The sequence below is a fragment of the Gracilinanus agilis genome, chromosome 2 (assembly GCF_016433145.1).
Source record: "Gracilinanus agilis isolate LMUSP501 chromosome 2, AgileGrace, whole genome shotgun sequence".
Taxonomy (NCBI): domain Eukaryota; kingdom Metazoa; phylum Chordata; class Mammalia; order Didelphimorphia; family Didelphidae; genus Gracilinanus; species Gracilinanus agilis.
The window spans coordinates 273,606,547-273,625,793 of NC_058131.1; the positions used below are offsets into that span (position 1 = coordinate 273,606,547).

Below are 19,247 nucleotides of genomic sequence, written 5' to 3' on the forward strand. Positions count from 1 at the left end.
AAGATTAAAAAAAATTCCATACAAATCATTCCATTTTAAGATACCTCAAATTCATATTGAAGCCAGACATGCAAATTAAAAAGGACTTCTGCTAAAGGCCTCAAAGTCTCTTTCCATGACTACTGTTAGGTTTTTGGAAAAATGTATATTTTACAACTTCTACTTTGCAGAGACAGATGTTGTTAGCCCATTGATACTGAAAACACTGGGAAGATCAAGAAGGCAGTAGGTGGTACTGGCAGGTGTGGGATGGGGCCAGGGAAAACTCTGTAGGCTCACAGAATTTTTTTTTTAACTTTTCTGCATAGCTGGTTTAAAAATAACTTTCTTCTCTCTCCCTTCCCTATCATTTATCTCTGGGTTTGGAAAGAGTATCAATAAATAAGAGCAACTTCTAAATCATGAATCTTTGCTTATCTTTACAAACACACACAAAAAAAAATCATCATATTAAAGAAAATCATTTTTCTAACCGTCTAGTTTTGTTTTGAAACAAATGTTTGGACTTTATCACTACATAGAACATATAAATAAAAAAGGCAGTGTTTTCATGTAAAATAAAAGTACATAAATAAATACTAAAAAAAATTAAATTTTTGTCTTATTTTGTATAAAAACATATAAAAAAAAGAAAAGAAAAAAATGAATCCTTCAGTCAAGTCACAGCATCCTCATAGCATTCCCAAATGTCTTCTTTCCTTTCTCGGTTCTTAGGAAAGAAAAAAAAAACAACCTCAAGTTTTGTGGTTAGACAACACCATGTGTTCACTTAAAAGCATCCGGAATGTGTGCTATCTGTGACTGCATACTTGTAGGAGGGCTTGATATGCCTTCCGACCAATCGGAGATGTTGGAATGCGGAGAGGAGCTGGACCACTGGTCCGGCGACTCTGGGGACGGGGTTAAGAAAGGATGATCAGGAACCTGAAGCTGGTGGCTGGGCGTGTTGTCCATGGGGGAAGAGTAACTGTGCTGAGATGGTGGTGTCAAGAATTGAGTGGTGGTCATGGGCTGAGAGAGGGAAGAGGGCAGGGTGGTTGGCAGGATCTGGGTCTCCTGTGGCAGAATGGCGTGGACAGCCATGCTACTGCTCCCTAGCTGCTGGACGTCTTGTTGGTTCAACTCGCCGCCGAGGAAACTCTGGCCAATGTGGCCGGTTGTGGTGGAGCTTGTGTTGTGCTGCTGCGCTTGCTGTTGTTGTTGCTGTTGCTGCTGCTGCTGCTGTTGTTGCAAATTTTGCTGTTGCTGCAGGTTTTGCTGTTGCTGCAGATTCTGCTGCTGTTGCAAGTTTTGCTGGGGTTGCATCTGCTGCAGCTGTGGGGCCTGCATCATGTGGGGCTGAGTGGCCAGCCGGGTGTTGGGCATACCTTGGTAGCTCATCATCTGGGACAGAGTAGTGGTGGAGAGGCCATTGTGGAGCGGTCCCAGGAGGTTGTGCTGGAGGCTCTGGGGAGGCGGGTTCAGGGGCCCAGCTGGGATGTTTCCTCTAAGTGGATTATACTGGTTTTGGACCATCCCGTTCTGGAGTCGCGAGAGCCACTCGCACTGCCCATTAAGGCTGGCTGCTCCACCCACGGCAAAATTCATGGACCCGCTGCCCATGACAGCGCTGGGACTAGAGGCAACAGGAAGGTGGGACAGGCGAGGGGGCACAGCATCAAAGCCCAAGCGGCTGGCGCTGCCCAGCGCAGCCATGTCCTGCTTCCCAGCCATGTTCAGGTGGCCGATGCTTAGATGGGGATCAGGCATGCCGGGTAAGTGGTTGAGGGGCATGGATGGGGACTGCTGGAAGGGAGACGTCATCAGTGGCGGGGACGCCACATCTGACAGATAGCCATGGGGCGACTCCAGAGAGTCAACGGGGGACAGCACGCTGGAACTGTCCAAAAGGCAGCCTTTCCCATCTTGAGACTTTTTCCTGCGGGCCTTGATGTCTTTGGCATCCTTGCCATTACAACCGAGTCCCTTGGTGCTGGGTTTCCGGGCCTTCTTGCCCTGAACAGCTGGCTTCAGGTTGCCAATGTAACTGTTGGGGGAGCACAGCGGAGGAGACAAGGTGGGTGCTCCCAGCGGCCCGTTGTGCAGCGGCGGGCTGCGCACCAAATTGTATTCATCCAGAAGCCGCACGATGTCGTGGTGCATCCTCTCCTGGGCAATATCTCGAGGCAGGCGATCCATGTGGTCAGTTATGTCCCGGTTTGCAAAGTGGTCTAGCAGAACTTTGGCCGTCTCATAACTCCCCTCTCTGGCTGCGAGGAACAGAGGTGTTTCTTCCTGAAGAGGAGACACAGAACAAACACAGCTGTTTAGGAGAGAAGTCTATGGTATTTTAGATGAATTGAAACCCTATTGTCTGGAATGATTTGCAATTACGAGCCCTGGTGCATAGGATTTTAAAGTTGGAAGGGACCTTAAAAGTTCAGAGGCTAAACCCCTCATTTTATAAATGAATACACTCAGATCCAGGAGAGAAGAAATGACAACTAGATGGCAAGAGTCAGATCTGAACCCAGGTCTTCCATCTAAATCCAGTGTTTTCTATAATAACCCAGATCATCTGTAGTTTAGATTATGTTTGGCAGCTTTTCTGAGTCTAACGAAATAGTCTACTTTCCATTTTATCTGAAGTGAATGTTTTAACCCAGGGGACCCCTCTCCATTCTCCAGTGTGAGTTCACAAAAGACAAATGGATTTCAATATTAGCCATATCATAATTAGGTAGGAAGATAAAATGGTTCAAAGCAAACATTTGTGCTTCCCTAAACCAAATTTAGTAATTATTTGACACCCTGAATAATCATTCAGATTATTATATCTAGATCCAGAAGGGACCACAGAACAAGTTGGGTAAAGCTGGGCAGATTGGCTTCCATTTCCTCATGTGCACAAAAGGCCCAACAGTGCCAGTTCCCCCTATAGTCACAGAGCTACTGGGTTGAGAGGATCAAATGAGAAAGAAGAAATTCTAATCTCTCTTAAGTGGTAGGGAAAACATTCTTACTTGTTCAGAAGTCATAGGTTCATAGGATTTAGAACTGGAAGGAACCGTAGACTTTTACTAGTATTTGTCACCATCATTTCCCTCATCTTCTCTGAAAGGGTTCAGACCAAAATGACTTTGGAACAAGTCCTTTTCTTCCCATTATACTTTTACCTTTCTTTAGTTATTTACTTATTTTAAAATTATTTCAGAGAGAAAAAAAAGAGCAGTACGACTGAACCAAAAATCATTCTCTTGTATATGACTCAATCCTTTCCCTGACCCTTTGGGGTAACATTCACCAATCCCGATACCTACAGAGCAGGTGTTCCTAAAAGGGAACTGAGCTTCTCTAGAAAAGAAAAAGCTGATGGGCACAACTTCATTATTTTAAAATATACAAAGAGGGGGAAGGAGTGAATGAGGCCAGATATCCTCTCTGGGCAGGAGGATTGAGATGCTGTTTGTATCACTACTCTAGGGATGGCAGAAGGCTGAACCTAAGGACCCAGGATGAAAGGATTTACTACTGCATGAGATTGTAAGAGATCATCTAGTCCAAAGGCATTAAATGATTTATTTAAGGTCACAGAGCTAGTCATAAATGACACACATGTGCATGTATACATGTCATATAACATGGGTATATAATTAGAGTAAATATATTCTTTATATTACATGTATACAATATATTCTTTGTATTATATATTTTATTTTTAACATATTACATATATTCTTTATTCTCTCTTCTCTCTCTGTCTCTCTCTCTCTCTCTCTTCCCCCTCCCCCCCTCTCTCTCTATTATACACATATTTAAGGTTTGCTTAAGTGCTTTTCCTAAATTATTCCAGTTCATCTTCATAATCATCCTGAGAAGTCTGTACTATAGATGTTACTGTCCTCATTTTGTAGATAAGGAAACTGAGGCCTAGCAGTTAAGTGTTTATGGTCCCATGGTGAGTAAATAGCAGTCAGGATTCAAATCCAGGTCCTTCTGTGACATTGTGCCATCTTCTAACTCTAGGATCTGATAAACTCAACTTTTAGAATATCAATACTTTCCCCCCACAACCCTGCCCAAGCTGTCATTATGGGCATGCAGCCATGCAGATTTGTCTACCTTGTTGTTCTGCATATCCTTATTTGCTCCATTTTTCAGCAGTACAACAGCAGCATCGACATTATTTACTGCAGCAGCCCAGTGCAGGGCAGACTTGCCTAAGGGAAATGAAAGTCAAAACATATTTAAGCAATTAAGAAAATAGGAGACACTGCCCCACTCCATCCCTGAGGTTCTCTTCTTACTACCACTTCCATCCCGAAGGACCTACCCAAGTCATCAACTGCATTGACATCTGCATGAGAGTTGATCAGGTCCTCCAGCATGCCTTCCACTGCCAGGCGGGCAGCCAGAATCAATGGAGTGGTTCCATCATGCATTCGAGCATCCAGATCTGTAGCTCTGTTCCGGATCAGGATCTAGGTATCAAGAGAAAACAAGAACTTAAGAGTCAGGGACATGACAGAGAAGAACACAACTACAGAAACGTGCAGGAAAAGATCAGGTGCCTGAACAAAGAATGCAGGATTGGACACGTAGTGGGCCTGAAATATATCATGAGCTTAACTAAATGAGAAAGAATTGGGGGGGGGGGGGAAGGGTGCAACAAAGAAAGGGACAGGGCCATCTGATGTGTGACATGTATATGACTTAAAAAGTATCTCTTCTAACCCCCTGACAATCTCACCACCCCAAATATCCAAAATCCTTTTTCAGAGGCTCCACCGTGGATGATCATATGAAAATTCCCTTGGAAAAGGGACACAGCAATTAAAATTCCCTCCTGAACCTCTGAGTGATCCTAAGTGACTAACAGCAGAATTTTTCTGGAGTTGCCTCTTAAGTTTTCTTCTTTTTAAATTGGTTGGGATAGGTGGTCACTGAAATTCCTTCTAGTTCTAATGTCTATGATATTTTTCTGAGAAGAGATGCTGATAGAGAAGAGAGGAAAAAAGCCAAGTTGAGTGGCTGGTAGCCTTGGGATTGCTTCAGTTACATTACCATTAGGCCAGGTGTGACCCTCAGTACAAGGTTCAACAACCTATTTAGATCTGAGCATCCTTAGAAAAATGTATCGAGGAGAAAAAGTATATACTGAGTCAGAAATGTCTACTCTGTGTTTGTGTGTACACTTTCATACTCTGTTCAGTAGCATGGAGAAGATATGAGATAGAGGGGGAAGGGACAGAGGAAAAGAGGAAGAAAGACAATCATGGGCAAAAGAGAATTGGTGATTTCCATTAGAAACTGCTCCTGGGTTTCAAGTAGGTCATGGTCAACACAATTAGTGATATATAAATAAGTAAATCAATCTTATTTTAGATGCATTAAGAAGGCTCATCACCATATACTGGCATTTTATAGTAAATGATCATTTCTTGTTTTGTCATTTGCATGAATCCAGCTGCTCACTAATTGCATGACCTTGATAACTGCATGACCTCACCTCTCTGCTTCAATTTCCTATCTCTAAATTAAGGTTAGACTAAATGACTTCTAGAGGTCATTCTAATTATAATGATTCTAAATCCTAATTTTCAGATGTAACCAGTTTGCTTCATAATTCTGGTAGACCAGCAGGGAAAGAAGATTCTTCCTGCTTAAGGGAAAAATGGCTTATACCTTATTCCCTCTACAGAGCAGAAACTCAAAATTAGAATCTATTATCACCTTGGAGGTTCCCCAGCCTCATATTCATTCATTGCACTGGACATGAAATTGCCACAGTAAACCCACCTCATGGCCACAGGTAATACTCTGGCCTAAGTATATAGTTCTATAGATACAGGAAGGAGCCACAAAAAGAGAAGAGAAAAAACCAGCTGCATATGGATGTTGCTGGCTTGGGGAGGAGAGCCAAGAGACCCCATACAGTGTTCTCAAGGCTCCCGGTGACACCTAGGTACCAGATTCTAGAGCACAATTCGAGGTCCCCCCCTCTTCCTTAACTCCCTTGATAACTGTCCTATGAGGACACTATTTGGGAGGGGTCACCTTCCTTGACATCATCCCATAGACTAAGGATGTTCCCAAATATTTCTTGCTTCCTCTAGTAACATGCTATAGCCCCATCATTCAAAGATTTATCTAACCCCCTTGTTTATAGACTATTATAATACAAGTTCCTTAAGTTTACAACCTAATGTGTGAAGGATGACTGCCTTGCTTAAGTTTTGAGAATGCCCCACCTCTCTATAGTTCTAGTACAGAGGTTTGGTGTTTATTCTCCATCCCTCTTGAATCCTTCATGCTGGCACTTGGAACACATACCCATCTCACTTCTACCTGTTAGAAACCTTCGTTCCCTTCAAAACTCCGCTCCAGGGTTACTTCCCGCACGGTGCCTAATACATATATATTGGCTACTAAATGTTTGTTGACTTGATACCTTCTCAGCCTCTAACCAGACTAATAATTTTCAGCTAAGCCCTTCTGGGGCTTATAAGGGACCCCATAATGAATCCTGTGCCCCCAACCCAGCCTTGGTCCCAAGAATTCAGGGAAGACAAAGGATGATGCTTCAGAGCACCAGGAAGGTACCTACCTGGAAGACCCCCTGAGCATCAGCAGACACAGCTGCATGGAGAGGAGTCCGGCCCATGTTATCCTGAATGTTGGCATCTGCACTGGCCTCCAGCAGACGTTTGGCTGCGTCTGAGCGGGAGTAGCGAGCAGCCAGATGAAGGGCTGTCTCCCCAGTTCGGTCTGTTTGGTTATGCAGGCTAGCTCCCTGGTAGATGAAGTCTGAGATGACAGCTGGAGCATCCTCCTCTTCTTCACTGTTGCCTGTCTCTAGGCCCCCTCCACTACATGAAGCAATCATCAGGGGGGTAAAACCATCTGTGAGAGAGGAAGGAGAATGTCCATTTAGCCTAATATTGCTGCAGTCAGTCTTGCACTCCAAGACAAAATATAACTCTCTTCAAATTTTATTTGAGTGTGAAACTTAACAAAAAGAACTCTTGGATTCGAGTTTCAGCTCAATCAATGATCCCACCAGCTCACTTCATTTAATATCTGCACCTCTGTTTCTTCACCTACCAAAAGCAACATTTGTCCATATGGAATGATGTTTTAAAAAAATTCTATGACCAAGAGAATAATGCTCTGGCTTCTTGAGAGGCATCCTGGGTGAAAATTAAAATTTCTGGAGGCAAGAACATTCAGATATTCCATGTGCTCCTTAAAACCTGAAATTGTCTTGAGAGAAAGCTGGGGATGGGGGTGGACCACACACACTTTTGTGTTGGGAGTCTCAAGAAGTTTCCCACAACCTTTTCTGAACTTGAAATCTAACAGAACTGAAAAGAGTTTCCCCTCCCCATTCAACAGAGCAGGCTTTCAGAATGTTGATCACACCATGTTGCTATTGACCTTCTGCGTGTGGCGGAGGAAAGGGGGTGGGAATTAGAACATGCCAGAGAGGACACTGCTAATGGATTTGGGGAAAAGACTGTGCCAGGGGCTGTTTATATAGATAGATCTGCCAGCTAGGCTAACGTAGAGAAAGTGTGAGGAGCTTTTTTTGGGGGGGGGAAAGGAGGGAGAGAATGTCTCCTTACCAGGACCTCTGACATTGACATCCATACAGTCAGCATCAATCTCGCCCTGTGGTGGGGTGGGAGCCATGGAGGGGATCCGGAGGTCAGCAGCATCCAGATGCTGCTGGGTCCACTGCCGGTGATCTGTCTGGTCATCCATGTCTGGAAGCGTGACTTGTTCTTCAAACTGGACAGGAAGAGAAGGGAGTGAGGTAGGGAAATCAGGCTTCAGGTACTTCAGGAGGAAGGCTTCATTCAACTAAGTTATATCCAAATGCTAGGAACTCCCAGGCATCAGAAACCAACATTATCAGGGCCTCTCACTGACCCATCACCAGCTGGCAGGCAGCAGAGCTCACCCTGAATTTCTTGGTCTCCAGGTCATCATCTCCCCATTCATTCTGGTTGTCATCCATCAAGGCACCGTCGGAGGCATTCTTCAGGGGTCTTTGGAAAGGGTAGAGGAAAGGATAAGAGTGAAATATGCTCACTGAAAAAGTCTGGGAACATTTCACAAGACTCCTCCCCAGCTCTTTCCCCTCTGGACCCCATCTACAATTGCTCAATACACTGAATGGCTACTGCTCTCACAGAACATAATCCACCATGCAAGAAACGGAAAGGGGAAGTTTCCCTGGGGGAAAGCTCTTCCCACTGCCCCGAGCACAGTTAAAGAGGACAGTGCCTGTTCCCAACATCCCACCCTCTGCCTGACCTCTGCCCACTTTCCCTAGAATTAGACGGGTTAAAATCCCCGCTGTGTGACTTACTTCAATCCCACAGAATCCTCGCCTAAAGGCTCCCGCCGTTTCTTCTTGCTGGACTCGGTCACTTTGAAGCCCTCAGGGAACCACAGTTGGCCATGTTCCCTGCGCCGTTTTCTTGACACCAGAACACCAAAGCCAATGAAGGCCAACAACACCAAAGCAGCCACCACCACGTACATAGGATACAACTGTGAGGGCTCCGGGGAATCCACTGTCTCACCTACAAGGGAACAGGGCAAAGGGATGCACCAGAACATTGAGCTACATATCAAGCCAGCAACCGGGGTAGTCAGATAGTGAAATTAGTTCATAAAAGGTAACTCACTAGCTCTATATCATTCTCCCCCAAAATAAGGTCATTTTATACATGATTAATCAGAATTGCAAAATATCACTAAATTCTCTCCTGCACTAGCCCACTGTATCTGGAGACAGCTTTTACTTTTTTCTCCTTTAAGGAAAAGGATTAGCAAACTTCAAATCAGTGCACTTGCATTGAGCTGTTAAGACAAAGGATTTAGGGGGGATTTTCAAGATACAAACTTCAACTCCTCACATGACACCGATCAATTCTTTTTTTTTTTTTAAAGCTGTAATGATTTTGAAATAATACCCAACAAAGGAAAAAGGCTTGGCTGGGGGGTGGGGGGGTGGGATGACGGTAGAATGTGGAGAGTAGATGAGGACAGCAAGATAGATATTCTAGTTACTATGATTTACCAATAAGCTTACTTCTCTTAAGGTGTACCATTCCTAATAGCTGGCACTGTTGGTACCATGGGGTGTCTCTCTTGTACTCTGTTCAGAGCTCTGGAAAATCTTTTCCAGAGTTTGGAAAAGGATAAGTGGGACACCCATCAGACCAGTAGGGAAGATGTTTTAGCTCCAGTCTTTGGAGAAATTAAGGCAGTTTTAACCCACTCCCTCAAAAAAAAAAAAGATAAAAATAATTCAAGGCTTTTATAGACCTGGGAATTGACTAATGAATGAACCAGGCAGGAAATCTAGGAGGAGGAAAATCCTATTCTACATCCCACTGAATGAGACTGCATACCCTAGGATTTTGTGGGTTCACTTACTCTGCACAGCTTCTATTTTATAGGGGATGTTAAGGTTCCCCATAGAAGCCAAGGCCCCCAAGAAGGCTGCCACATCAGTTGCACTCTGAAAACACTGGGAGGAGGACTGGATACATTGGCGGTTATCAATTTCCAGATAGACAATTGATCTGTATGGATAGAACACAAGGAGAAGCAGGAATGATGATTGGCTACAAGTGAGAAAGGAAGCAGTTTTCTCTTTTCTTTCCCCTAAACCCTTTGCTTGGCAATCTACATCCCAGAATCAACAGATTTCTTTTAACCCTTCTAAACAGATAGGGCAAAAAAAATTTGGCTACTGAAAAGCTTGGCAGTTCCTAGAGAAAGCAACATTTGATTCTACACAACTCCATCCCTCCATGGAACTGAAACTGAGAAGGGTGATGGACATATCACTCCAGAAAGGCAAATCCTAGGAGGAACCTCCCCCCCAAGAACTACCACCCTCCAGAGCTGTTCAGATCTTCTCTGCTTTTCAAATTAGTTTTATATGTACCTCATCTCATGCGATATTCACTGAGAGCTCCATTGGTACAAAATGGAGAAACTGATGCCAAGTCAGGAGAAATGAACTTGCTATAGGCAGTGACAGAGATAGCTAGGGCTAAAGTTCAGATCTCCCGATTCCTAGTCAGGATGCTTTACCATTTCCTTCTCGAGCACATTTAACAGATAAGGAGACTGAGGCAAACAGGGTTTAAATGACTTGTCAAGGGTCACAAAGCTAGTAAGTGATTAAAGCTAGATTTGAATTAAAAAAGATGAATCTTCCTGACTCCAGGCCTAGCACTTTAGCTAATGTATCACCTAGCTATCAGTATGCTTCAGGAAGTATAAAGTTTATATGGAAAAATTATGATAATGGGACTGAATGTTGATTAAACTAATGAGAAGATATCTTTTTTCCTTCTTTGCAAAGTGGAGGAGGGGGTGGTGGTGAAACACTGCATATAATGTCAATTTTGACTGAGGTATTTGATTAAGGTTTTTACTGAACTGGCTTTCCTCTCTCTCTTTTTTTTAATTCTTCATAAGATGGTGAAGAAGGTTATACTGAGAAATGGGAATGAAATAAAAACAAAGATCTAAGATGATGAATGTAAGGTCCCATAAAACCCCCTGCTCTCACCCTCGGATGTCCATTTGGTCCAGCTCCCTTCGCTGCCTCCCTCCAACTCGGGAGTAGAGAGAAGTTTTCACTTTATCGAAGACGGTACCAGACATATCAGCCCAGCTCTCTGCAGATCTCTTAATGTGGTGTTTCTTTAGCTCCTCAGCATTGCCATAGTAGGGGAAGATCATGTATTCTCCCTTGGCATTCTTTTTGAAGACTACATTGGTGTGCAACACTCGGCTGAGCTCCCGAAGGAAATGGAAGGAGTTGTTCTTCAGGTTTTCTGGGAGCATGAGTACCACCACCACTAGGGTCCCATCTGCCAACTTCTCAGGCATGTTGTCAGCACAGTCCAAACCATCCCACTCGCATTCAGCATTGTTGCAACCCTGGTCACAGTGGCCATCGCTGAAGTGATCCTTACAGTACTGGTCATAAAGAGGACTAGAAGGAAAGGAGGACACAGTTATCACCTGGCCACAGATTCTTCCACTGTCTCAAAATGAACAACAGCCTGGCAGCTTAACACCATCCATCTGGGTACCATTTGGAATGACCTCTAAATCTATTCCCCAAACACACCAGAAATACTTCCTCAATTGTGAGCTTTTGCTCATGCTCTTCTTCAACTAGAAAAACTAACTTCACTGTCCCTCCTTCCTATTCCAGAGAGGGACACATAGGGGACAGGAAAGCCAGGCTTTTCTTAATCAGGAAATCTCATCAGGACAGAAAAATAAATTTGGCTGTTCTATGGACAGTCTATGTAAAAGGCCTTCTAAATCCCATGAAGCAAGCCAAAACTAGAAGAAAGCATCTAGAATGGGGAAAGAGACTTACTTGCACTGGACCTCCACTTTCTGGCAATCAAAGCCATCAAACAGGCAGCCAGCATTGTTGCACTGGCTATCACAGCTGCCATCATTGAAGTACTTCCAGCACTGCAGGGACTGAGTGCAATTCTTCCAGGGATCATTGAAGTTGAGGGAACAGTCTCCACCATCCCAGCCACAAGCATGGTTATTACACTTGCCGTCACAGATCTTATTGCCAGTGTCCTTCCTACATTCAGGGATCTCACATTTCTCCTCAAATTCAGGTGGGGTGATGTCTCGCCCTACTCCACCCAAGAAACCATAGTCTAGGATGTGGCATAAAAGCCCATTGAAGTTGGCAGGACAATGGCACTGGTAGAAAGGGCTCTCAGGGATGAATTCGCATGTGCCATGATTATAGCAGGGGTTAGAGATGCACGGGCTGCTCACTGGGTACTGGCACTCAGGGCCTGTGAATGGCCCCAGGCATAAGCACTTGGAGCTCTTCTGGCCAGAGACACAAGTGCCCCCATTCATGCAGTGCAGGCTGCCACAGGTACGGGAATCATTCTCACACGTGGCACCTTCGAAGCCCTGGGGAAAAAAAGAGTTTATGGTAGTATCTCTTCCTCTTTAGGCTCATAATCCATGATTTACTGTATCTTTAGAGGGTTCTGGGAGACATCTAAACTGTCCAGGTTATCAGACTGATAGTCTGAAGATCCCACCCTATTTTTAGTCTTTATTTCCCCTCTCCCTCCCAATCCATTCTGCCAACCCCACAAAATCACATCCTACGTACAGAGGGGCAGTTGCAGATGAAGCCACGTCCAGTATTGGTGGCCACAGCACAGGTCCCACCATTCTTGCAGGGCTTGCCCTTACATCCATCAATGACTGAATCACAACGGCGCCCTGAAATAGTGATAGGGGATACATACGTAAAAGTGAGAAAAGTCAGCCACTCTTACTCATTCTACCCCAACGCTTCTTCCACCCATCCTGTCCCTAAAACAGTTTCTCTTCTGCTGTCCCCTTTCTGCCTACCTGTGTATCCTTGCCGACATTCGCATTTATAATCATTGACACGCTGTACACAGTTCTGAGTGCCATGGGGATCGCAGGGGTTAGAGAGACATTCATTGACATCACCTTCACAGCGCTCTCCAACAAAGCCAGGAGGGCAGTTACAACTGTACCCTCCAACCTGGTCAACACATTTGCCATTATTGAAACATTTTGGCCCCCGGGTAAGAGGGTCAATAAATGGGTTGCAGTCATCCACGTTGATCTCACAGTGCACACCTGTGAACACCACACAGGAAGGAGGAAAGTGAGTACTCAAAAGCCCAACAGTACCAATTCCAGTTAATAAACGAGAACTATGAGGCCCCAAAGGATAAAAATGACTTGCCCAGTCACTGGCATAGCCAAGACTATAACTTGGATATCAATACTCCCTGAGCACAACATTGCATTTCAATATTGAGAGGCAGGGATCAGGAGGAGGGATAGATTTTGGAGTTGAGAAGAGAAGGGAGGTAGGAGTATAAGAAGGCAACTTGGTCGTTTGGGTTTGACCTAAACATGGCCACAGAGGGCAAGGAGAGCCCTAAAGGAATGATGGCTTCAGCTATGTGAAGACTTACTGCATTCAGGAGATGAGTGGTAACACACATAGATATGTGATACCTGGCAAGCAAGAGATCTGAAAAAGGCTGCTAGCTCTGAGGTGAACACTTCCTCCATGAGGACTTCTCTTATCCCCTAACTTTCTACATGACTGGAAGAGTTTCTTACCCTTACAGAGCATATCTGGCTCTCATCTCTACCCTTCTGCAATCTTGTATATTTTCTATTTGCATTTCCCCTGAACAAACCCAAGGTCTTTTATGCGGTGAAGATCCCTTCCTTACCTTGAGTCCCTCTGGGACACGAGCACTTGTATGTATTGATCAGATCAATGCAGGTGCCACCATTCTGGCAAGGGTGTGACAAACACTCGTTGATCTCCTCAGAGCAATTCACTCCATGATAGCCAGCGACACACTGCAAAGGGAAAAACATCACTGCCTGGACCTGAATGGACTCACCTGCCTCAGGAGGCTTAGCCATTACAGGTTTGAGATAAACACAGAATGTAGCTGTTTTGGGCTTCCTTTTCCCTAGCCCCTGCAACATTCAAAGGAGAAGTCAGAAAAGACTTCAAGGTTCGAGTCAGGGGTGGTTCTTTTTTTTTTAAACCCTTCCCTTCTGTCTTAGAATTTATACTAAGTATTGTTCCAAGGCAGAAGAGCTGTGTAAGGGATAAGGAATTGGGGTTAAATGACTTGCCTAGAGTCACAAAGCTAAGAAGTATTTGAGGCCAGATTTCCCAATTCTAAGTCTGGCATTCTATCTACTGAGATACCTTACTGCGGGTGTTTCTTTGTAAGAAAATATCTACTCCTGCCCAGTAGCCTTCCCTTACTACCTACCATACCACCTTGTTCAACGGTGAGAAATTCAAGTTCTGTATACTATGCCCTGTATTTTTCTGCAACTGCTTCATGCATGCCAGTGTTTTCTTCTGCCTGTACCGTGGGCTCAAGGGCAGATTCCACCTGTCTACTCTCCCTTGCCTTTTTTCTGCCTCCCTAAAATATCCATTTCCCTTCAATACCCATTTCCCTTCAGGAAAATCACAAATTTGTTTTCCATATCCTATAGAAATTACATTATCCTTAAAATAGTCTGCATCCCAATTTTTTCTCAGACTAACTTAGAAGGTCACCCCCTGCCCCAACTCCTACTATCTATCCATTTTGGTGCCCAGTTCAAGACTATAGCCTTCTCTGGCTATCAATTATCTTACCTTTTCCTCCAAATTAGTGCCTGAGCCACATAACCCAGGTATAATTCTAGTCTCTCTTGGACCAGTCTTACCCTGTGCTGGTGCAAGACCTAATTTTTTATACACTTATACACTCGAGTTCTCTAATGCCTCATTGTGGCCCCGAGGTGCTAGGGTCTCAAAGGCTTTTTCAGCAGAGAACAAACTTCTGGTCGAGTCTGACTACTGAGCCGAAATGCCTTTGTTTGTACCCAATAAGAGGTATGCTGTCTGAGGTCCAGCCTAGCTATAGAAATCTAAATCCCCCTTAGTTTGTATCGCAGTAATAGTATTAGAAAAAGATGGCAAAGAATAAGAACAATTACACAGTATGAATCTTCATAATGACACTATGAGCTCCTCAAAACCTGGTACCACATGCCCAGCATAGGCTGCAAACACAGTAAGCCCTCGTTAGATTTGTTGACAAAGTTTTCAACAACTAGTACAGTCCCACCGGTTAAGATGGCACTCCCTTTATAGGACAATGGAGTCTCTAATGGCATTGCCAAGTATCTATGGGAGTGTGTTTGTTGTGTCTCTCTGGGAAGTGCCAGTGTCTTGTGTTCCTACTCACCTCACATGAATAGCCTCCCAGATAGTCTGTACAGGTGGCTCCATTCTGGCAGGGGTTGGGAGAGCACTCATCTACCTGCTCCTCACAGTAGCTGCCTGTATAGCCTGCCTGGCAGCGGCAGTAATGGGTGTTACCAGTGTCCATGCAGAGGCCAGAGTTCCGGCACAGGTGTGCCACATCAGTATCTATAGAGAACAGGAAAAAGGGCTCAGTCTATGGCAATAAATTAAGGAATTGACTAAAATAAGATGGATTTTTTTTTTTAGCTCTCATGAAAGAACTAAAAATATAAAGTTCACGGGGGCAGCTGGGTAGCCCAGTGGATTGAGAGCCCAGCCTAGAGACGGGAGGTCCCAAGATCAAATTTGACCTCAGACACTTCCCAGCTGTGTGACCCTGGGCAAGTAACTTGACCCACATTGCCTATCCTTACCACTCTTCTGCCTTGGAGCCAATACACAGTATTGACTCCAAGACGGAAGGTAAGGGTTTAAAAAATATATATATATAAAGTTCTTAGTCCCATGTAGCCCTCTTTGATTTCTACAGTGATAGGAGATATAAGTTTATGAGTATGAAACAACATTTTTCTCATTGTAACTATTCTGCACAAGGATCAGGCCCATGACTTCAGCAACCTAAGCATTGTGTGTGAATTAATAAGCAGTAAAGACATAAGCTATGCTCTATGGGTCCAGCAGCATGGTCAGTGGCTGGTTTCTGGAGTTTCCATAGGCCACTGACTGGATCATTTGTGTTCCAAAAAACCTTGGGACACGGTACCTATGCAACAAGCATGGGCCTGCATTGAAATACCTGATAAGCCTTCCATAGCTTTCCTGCTCACCCATCAATAGGAAGAGCACCTCACCTTGCTGCTTGGCAGCCACCTCACAAGACACACTGGGCACATCACAGTACAGGCCAGTCCAGCCGCTGTTGCACTCACAGCGGTACAGGTTGTTGGTCTGCCAGCATTTCCCACCATTCTTACAGGGCGATGAGTCACACCAGCGCACCAGGTTCTGGGGAAAGGAAATGGCAAATCAAATCCTTCTTCTAGGCTCAAAAGAACAATGGGGATTTAATCTATTATATTCTTGGACAATATATAGTCAGACCATATTTTACATCTAGGTTTTCTTTCTCAAGGTATATGAGTAGTTATAATTTCAACTGAATTTCAGCTTAACAGCTAAACAGAGATCTGCATTGGCTCCTCTTAGAAGGGGAAACTCATTTTGTAAAATGAGTTGTCACTCCCTAGATTATCTCATCACTGTTCCACAAATATGCCATATCCACTTTCTTATCTAGAATCAAACTCCTCTCATCACCTGGAATACCCTCCTCCCTACTTCCTTCTGACTAACCAAATCTTACCCACGCATCCTTTGAAATCTAATTCAAGTCATCCTTCTTGATAACTATTCTACCCTTCCTTTTGAAGGTAGAATTTAAGGTCCTTGAGGTTGTTTGTCTTTTGTTTTTTGAGAATCTCAGAATCCCAAGAGCTAGAAAAGGACCTACAGGATCACCTAATTCAAACTTTTTCATTTGACAGAAAAGGAAACTGAAAGCCCACAGAGAATGAACTCTCACCCAAGGTCACATAGCTATTTGGTGGCAAAAAGGCAAACTAACACTAGAACCCAGAACTTAAAGTCAAAAGCTCTTTCCACTCTACCTCCATGTCCACCATGCCTCTTCATTTAAATAAGATAAATAAGAAAAAGACTTAGGGATGGATTCATCTTCAGACTAAATACAGGTTTTCATAAAAGGTTTTTGCTTAATGTAGAGAACAAATCCCTCAAGTATAAAGAGACAGGAGCACTAGGGCTCTGTCTGACCAACTTAACACATAAGCACAGTGAGCAATAGTCACCTGGCAATTGAGGCCTGTATATCCTTGGGGACAGGTACACTTGTAAGTGCCATAGCTATCCTGGCAGGTACCCCCATGTAGGCAAGGGCGCGAGTCACACTCATTTATGTCATGTTGACAGTAGCTGCCTGTGAAGCCTGGTGGGCACAGGCAAGTGAAGGTGTTGATGCCATCCACACAGGTGCCCCCATTGAAGCAGGAGCTGAAAACCAAAAAGAGTACAACTATGAGTTATAATCACAACAATGAATAAACCACACTTCAATCCAAACCTGCTAATCCCATGGCCATCTGCAAAACATTTCACTGTACAGGCATGCCTGGTCTCCACACTAAGTACTGTCCAAATAACAAACTTTGTAGCAAGTATAAATTTTCTTTCTCTTTTTAGTTTGAGATGCCTATGGCACATTCAGTTTATTATTATTATTCTTTGAATGTCAGGGATTCGTTTTTTTTTTTCACTCCCCCCTTCCCTATCCACTGGAAAAAGGACAATTAAGCAAAATAAAATAAAATTTGAAAAATTCCTATATTAGTCACATCTAGGAAATGTGCTTCTTTTTCAAGTTAGTCTGTCAATTTTCTGACACGAGGTAGGTAGTATTATCCATTATCAGTTCTCTAGAATCATAGTTGGTCATTGGGTTGATCAGAATTAAATCTTTCAGAATTATTTACCTTTAGGAAATCAGAATCAAAATACTTCTAACTTTTCTAATGTTGCTCACTTCAGTCTGTAGCAGGTTAGCATTTATATACCACCGACTATGTGCCAAGCACTGTGCCATGTTACCAGTATTATCTAGTTTGACCCTCACAATAGTCCTGTTAAGGTTGCTATTATGATCCCGATTTTACTATTAAGGAAACTGAGGCAAGCAGAGGTTAAGTGATTTGCCCCAGGGGTCATATTTGAATTTACGTCTTCTTGGTTCCAGGCTGAAAGTTCTCTCCACTGTGTCACTTTGATGATTCTACATTGTATTTCTTTTAGCACAAAAGTATGCCAAAAGCAAGTACATTTCCCAAAGTGCTTTCTTGAATATCTTTGTTTATTACATAATAAAAAATAATAACATTTAGAAGGCTGGAAGCTGCTGGGAAGATCAAAGTCCTTCATTTTAGAAATACAGGAAGCTAAGGCCTAAAGAATGGAAGCAACCTACTTAAGGTCAGGTGAATCTGAAATCTGTCAGAAAGTTAGCAAATAGATCCAGTCAAATGCCCAAAGTTTCAAAGCATGTAAATTAGTGACAAGACTTAGAAGACCTCTTAGCTCTCTACCCAGTGTTGCTTCTACAACAAACACATCTCTCATTTCTCTAAGTAACATTGAGAATGCATTTCCCCCACAATTTCCATGGAATTGGACTGACAAGATGGGGCATTTTAGAGATCTCTGCCTCTTCTATTCCAATTCTCACCTCTCAGTACAGTCTGGAGTGTTGTTCTCACAGTGGATTCCACTGAAGCCAGATGGACAGGTGCAGGTATAACTGTTGACACAGTCAGTGCAATTAGCCCCATTTTTACATGGGTTGCTGGCACACTCATTGATGTCTTCCTCACACTGGGGACCTCGGAAGCCAGGTAGGCAGTCACAGAAGGCAGCATTGATACCATCCGAGCAGGCACCACCATTATGGCAAGGATCTAAGGGGTCACACAGCAACAATTAATTGCAGAAAATGATCAACCACCTTATGAAAGATTGTTCCAAATCACCAAGAAGACCAGAATGAAAGTAATTCTAAGCTTTTTGCTCAACCTCCTCAAAGAGGCAAAGACAACAAAAGAACAAAATGGTTAAAGGTTAACAAGGCTAAAGGAAGACAGGCACACTAACATATCACTTAATAATCCTGCCAATTAATTTATTTAATCTGCAAAACAATCTGGAGAAGTCACTAAATTTACTGTTTGATCCAAAGATCCTATTCCAAGGAAGTCAAAGGCAGAAAGATCTCATTACCCCAAAATTCAAAACAACATTGTTTTATTTTGGTGGTAGCAAAAAACTGAATAAAAAGCTGGTGTTTATTAAATGGGAATGACTAAACAAATTATGGCTCATGAACCCAATAGAGTATGTTCCAATATATTGTACCATATCAAATATACAATACAAAACATGTGGGAAGACTTATGTGAACTGAATGAAATGAGAATTTATATCCAGTGTCTCAAAACTGCAGAAAAGCAGTTGGATTCTAAATTAATTATTGATGAATGGTCTGTCTCATAATAATGAACCACATTTCCTCTTTCAGTAGGGAAAGTACAAGACAGAATGTGGTAATATACTTTCTAACATGGTTACCAATTGTCTGATGGGTTTTTGTTACAAAGAAGAATTCAAATAAAAGAGTAAAAGGAAACTATTGACCATTATATAAAAATTAAAGGCCTCAATAAAACTTATTTCTAACGTTAGCTGGTGAGGGCTGGAAGTAGAGTCCATATGTTCCTACTGATGAGTCATTACTAATTCTACCACACTACCCTGGAAGGGCCTTAACTACTCAATC

At 43.3% G+C, this 19,247-nt stretch overlaps 1 protein-coding gene across 2 annotated transcripts in view; it reads right to left on the reverse strand.

Moving 5' to 3' along the window:
• Positions 1-603: 603 nt before the first annotated feature.
• Positions 604-19,247, reverse strand: part of NOTCH1 (notch receptor 1) — an 82,572-nt gene continuing 63,928 nt past the window's right edge. The window contains exons 18-35 of one of the 2 annotated variants that reach the window (XM_044661274.1): positions 18,144-18,372; positions 16,717-16,918; positions 15,700-15,853; positions 14,829-15,013; positions 13,296-13,428; positions 12,427-12,684; positions 12,182-12,294; positions 11,405-11,973; positions 10,580-11,008; positions 9,430-9,578; positions 8,354-8,570; positions 7,943-8,030; positions 7,605-7,770; positions 6,587-6,882; positions 4,313-4,460; positions 4,102-4,199; positions 1,241-2,274; positions 604-1,168 (exon numbers count right to left, since the gene is read on the reverse strand). In XM_044661274.1, coding sequence (XP_044517209.1) covers positions 766-1,168; positions 1,241-2,274; positions 4,102-4,199; positions 4,313-4,460; positions 6,587-6,882; positions 7,605-7,770; positions 7,943-8,030; positions 8,354-8,570; positions 9,430-9,578; positions 10,580-11,008; positions 11,405-11,973; positions 12,182-12,294; positions 12,427-12,684; positions 13,296-13,428; positions 14,829-15,013; positions 15,700-15,853; positions 16,717-16,918; positions 18,144-18,372 — 4,871 coding nt within the window. In that variant the 3' untranslated portion in view covers positions 604-765. Of the gene's footprint in view, positions 2,275-4,101; positions 4,200-4,312; positions 4,461-6,586; positions 6,883-7,604; positions 7,771-7,942; positions 8,031-8,353; positions 8,571-9,429; positions 9,579-10,579; positions 11,009-11,404; positions 11,974-12,181; positions 12,295-12,426; positions 12,685-13,295; positions 13,429-14,828; positions 15,014-15,699; positions 15,854-16,716; positions 16,919-18,143; positions 18,373-19,247 lie in introns of both variants that reach the window. The other variant, XM_044661273.1, reaches the window with a different exon arrangement.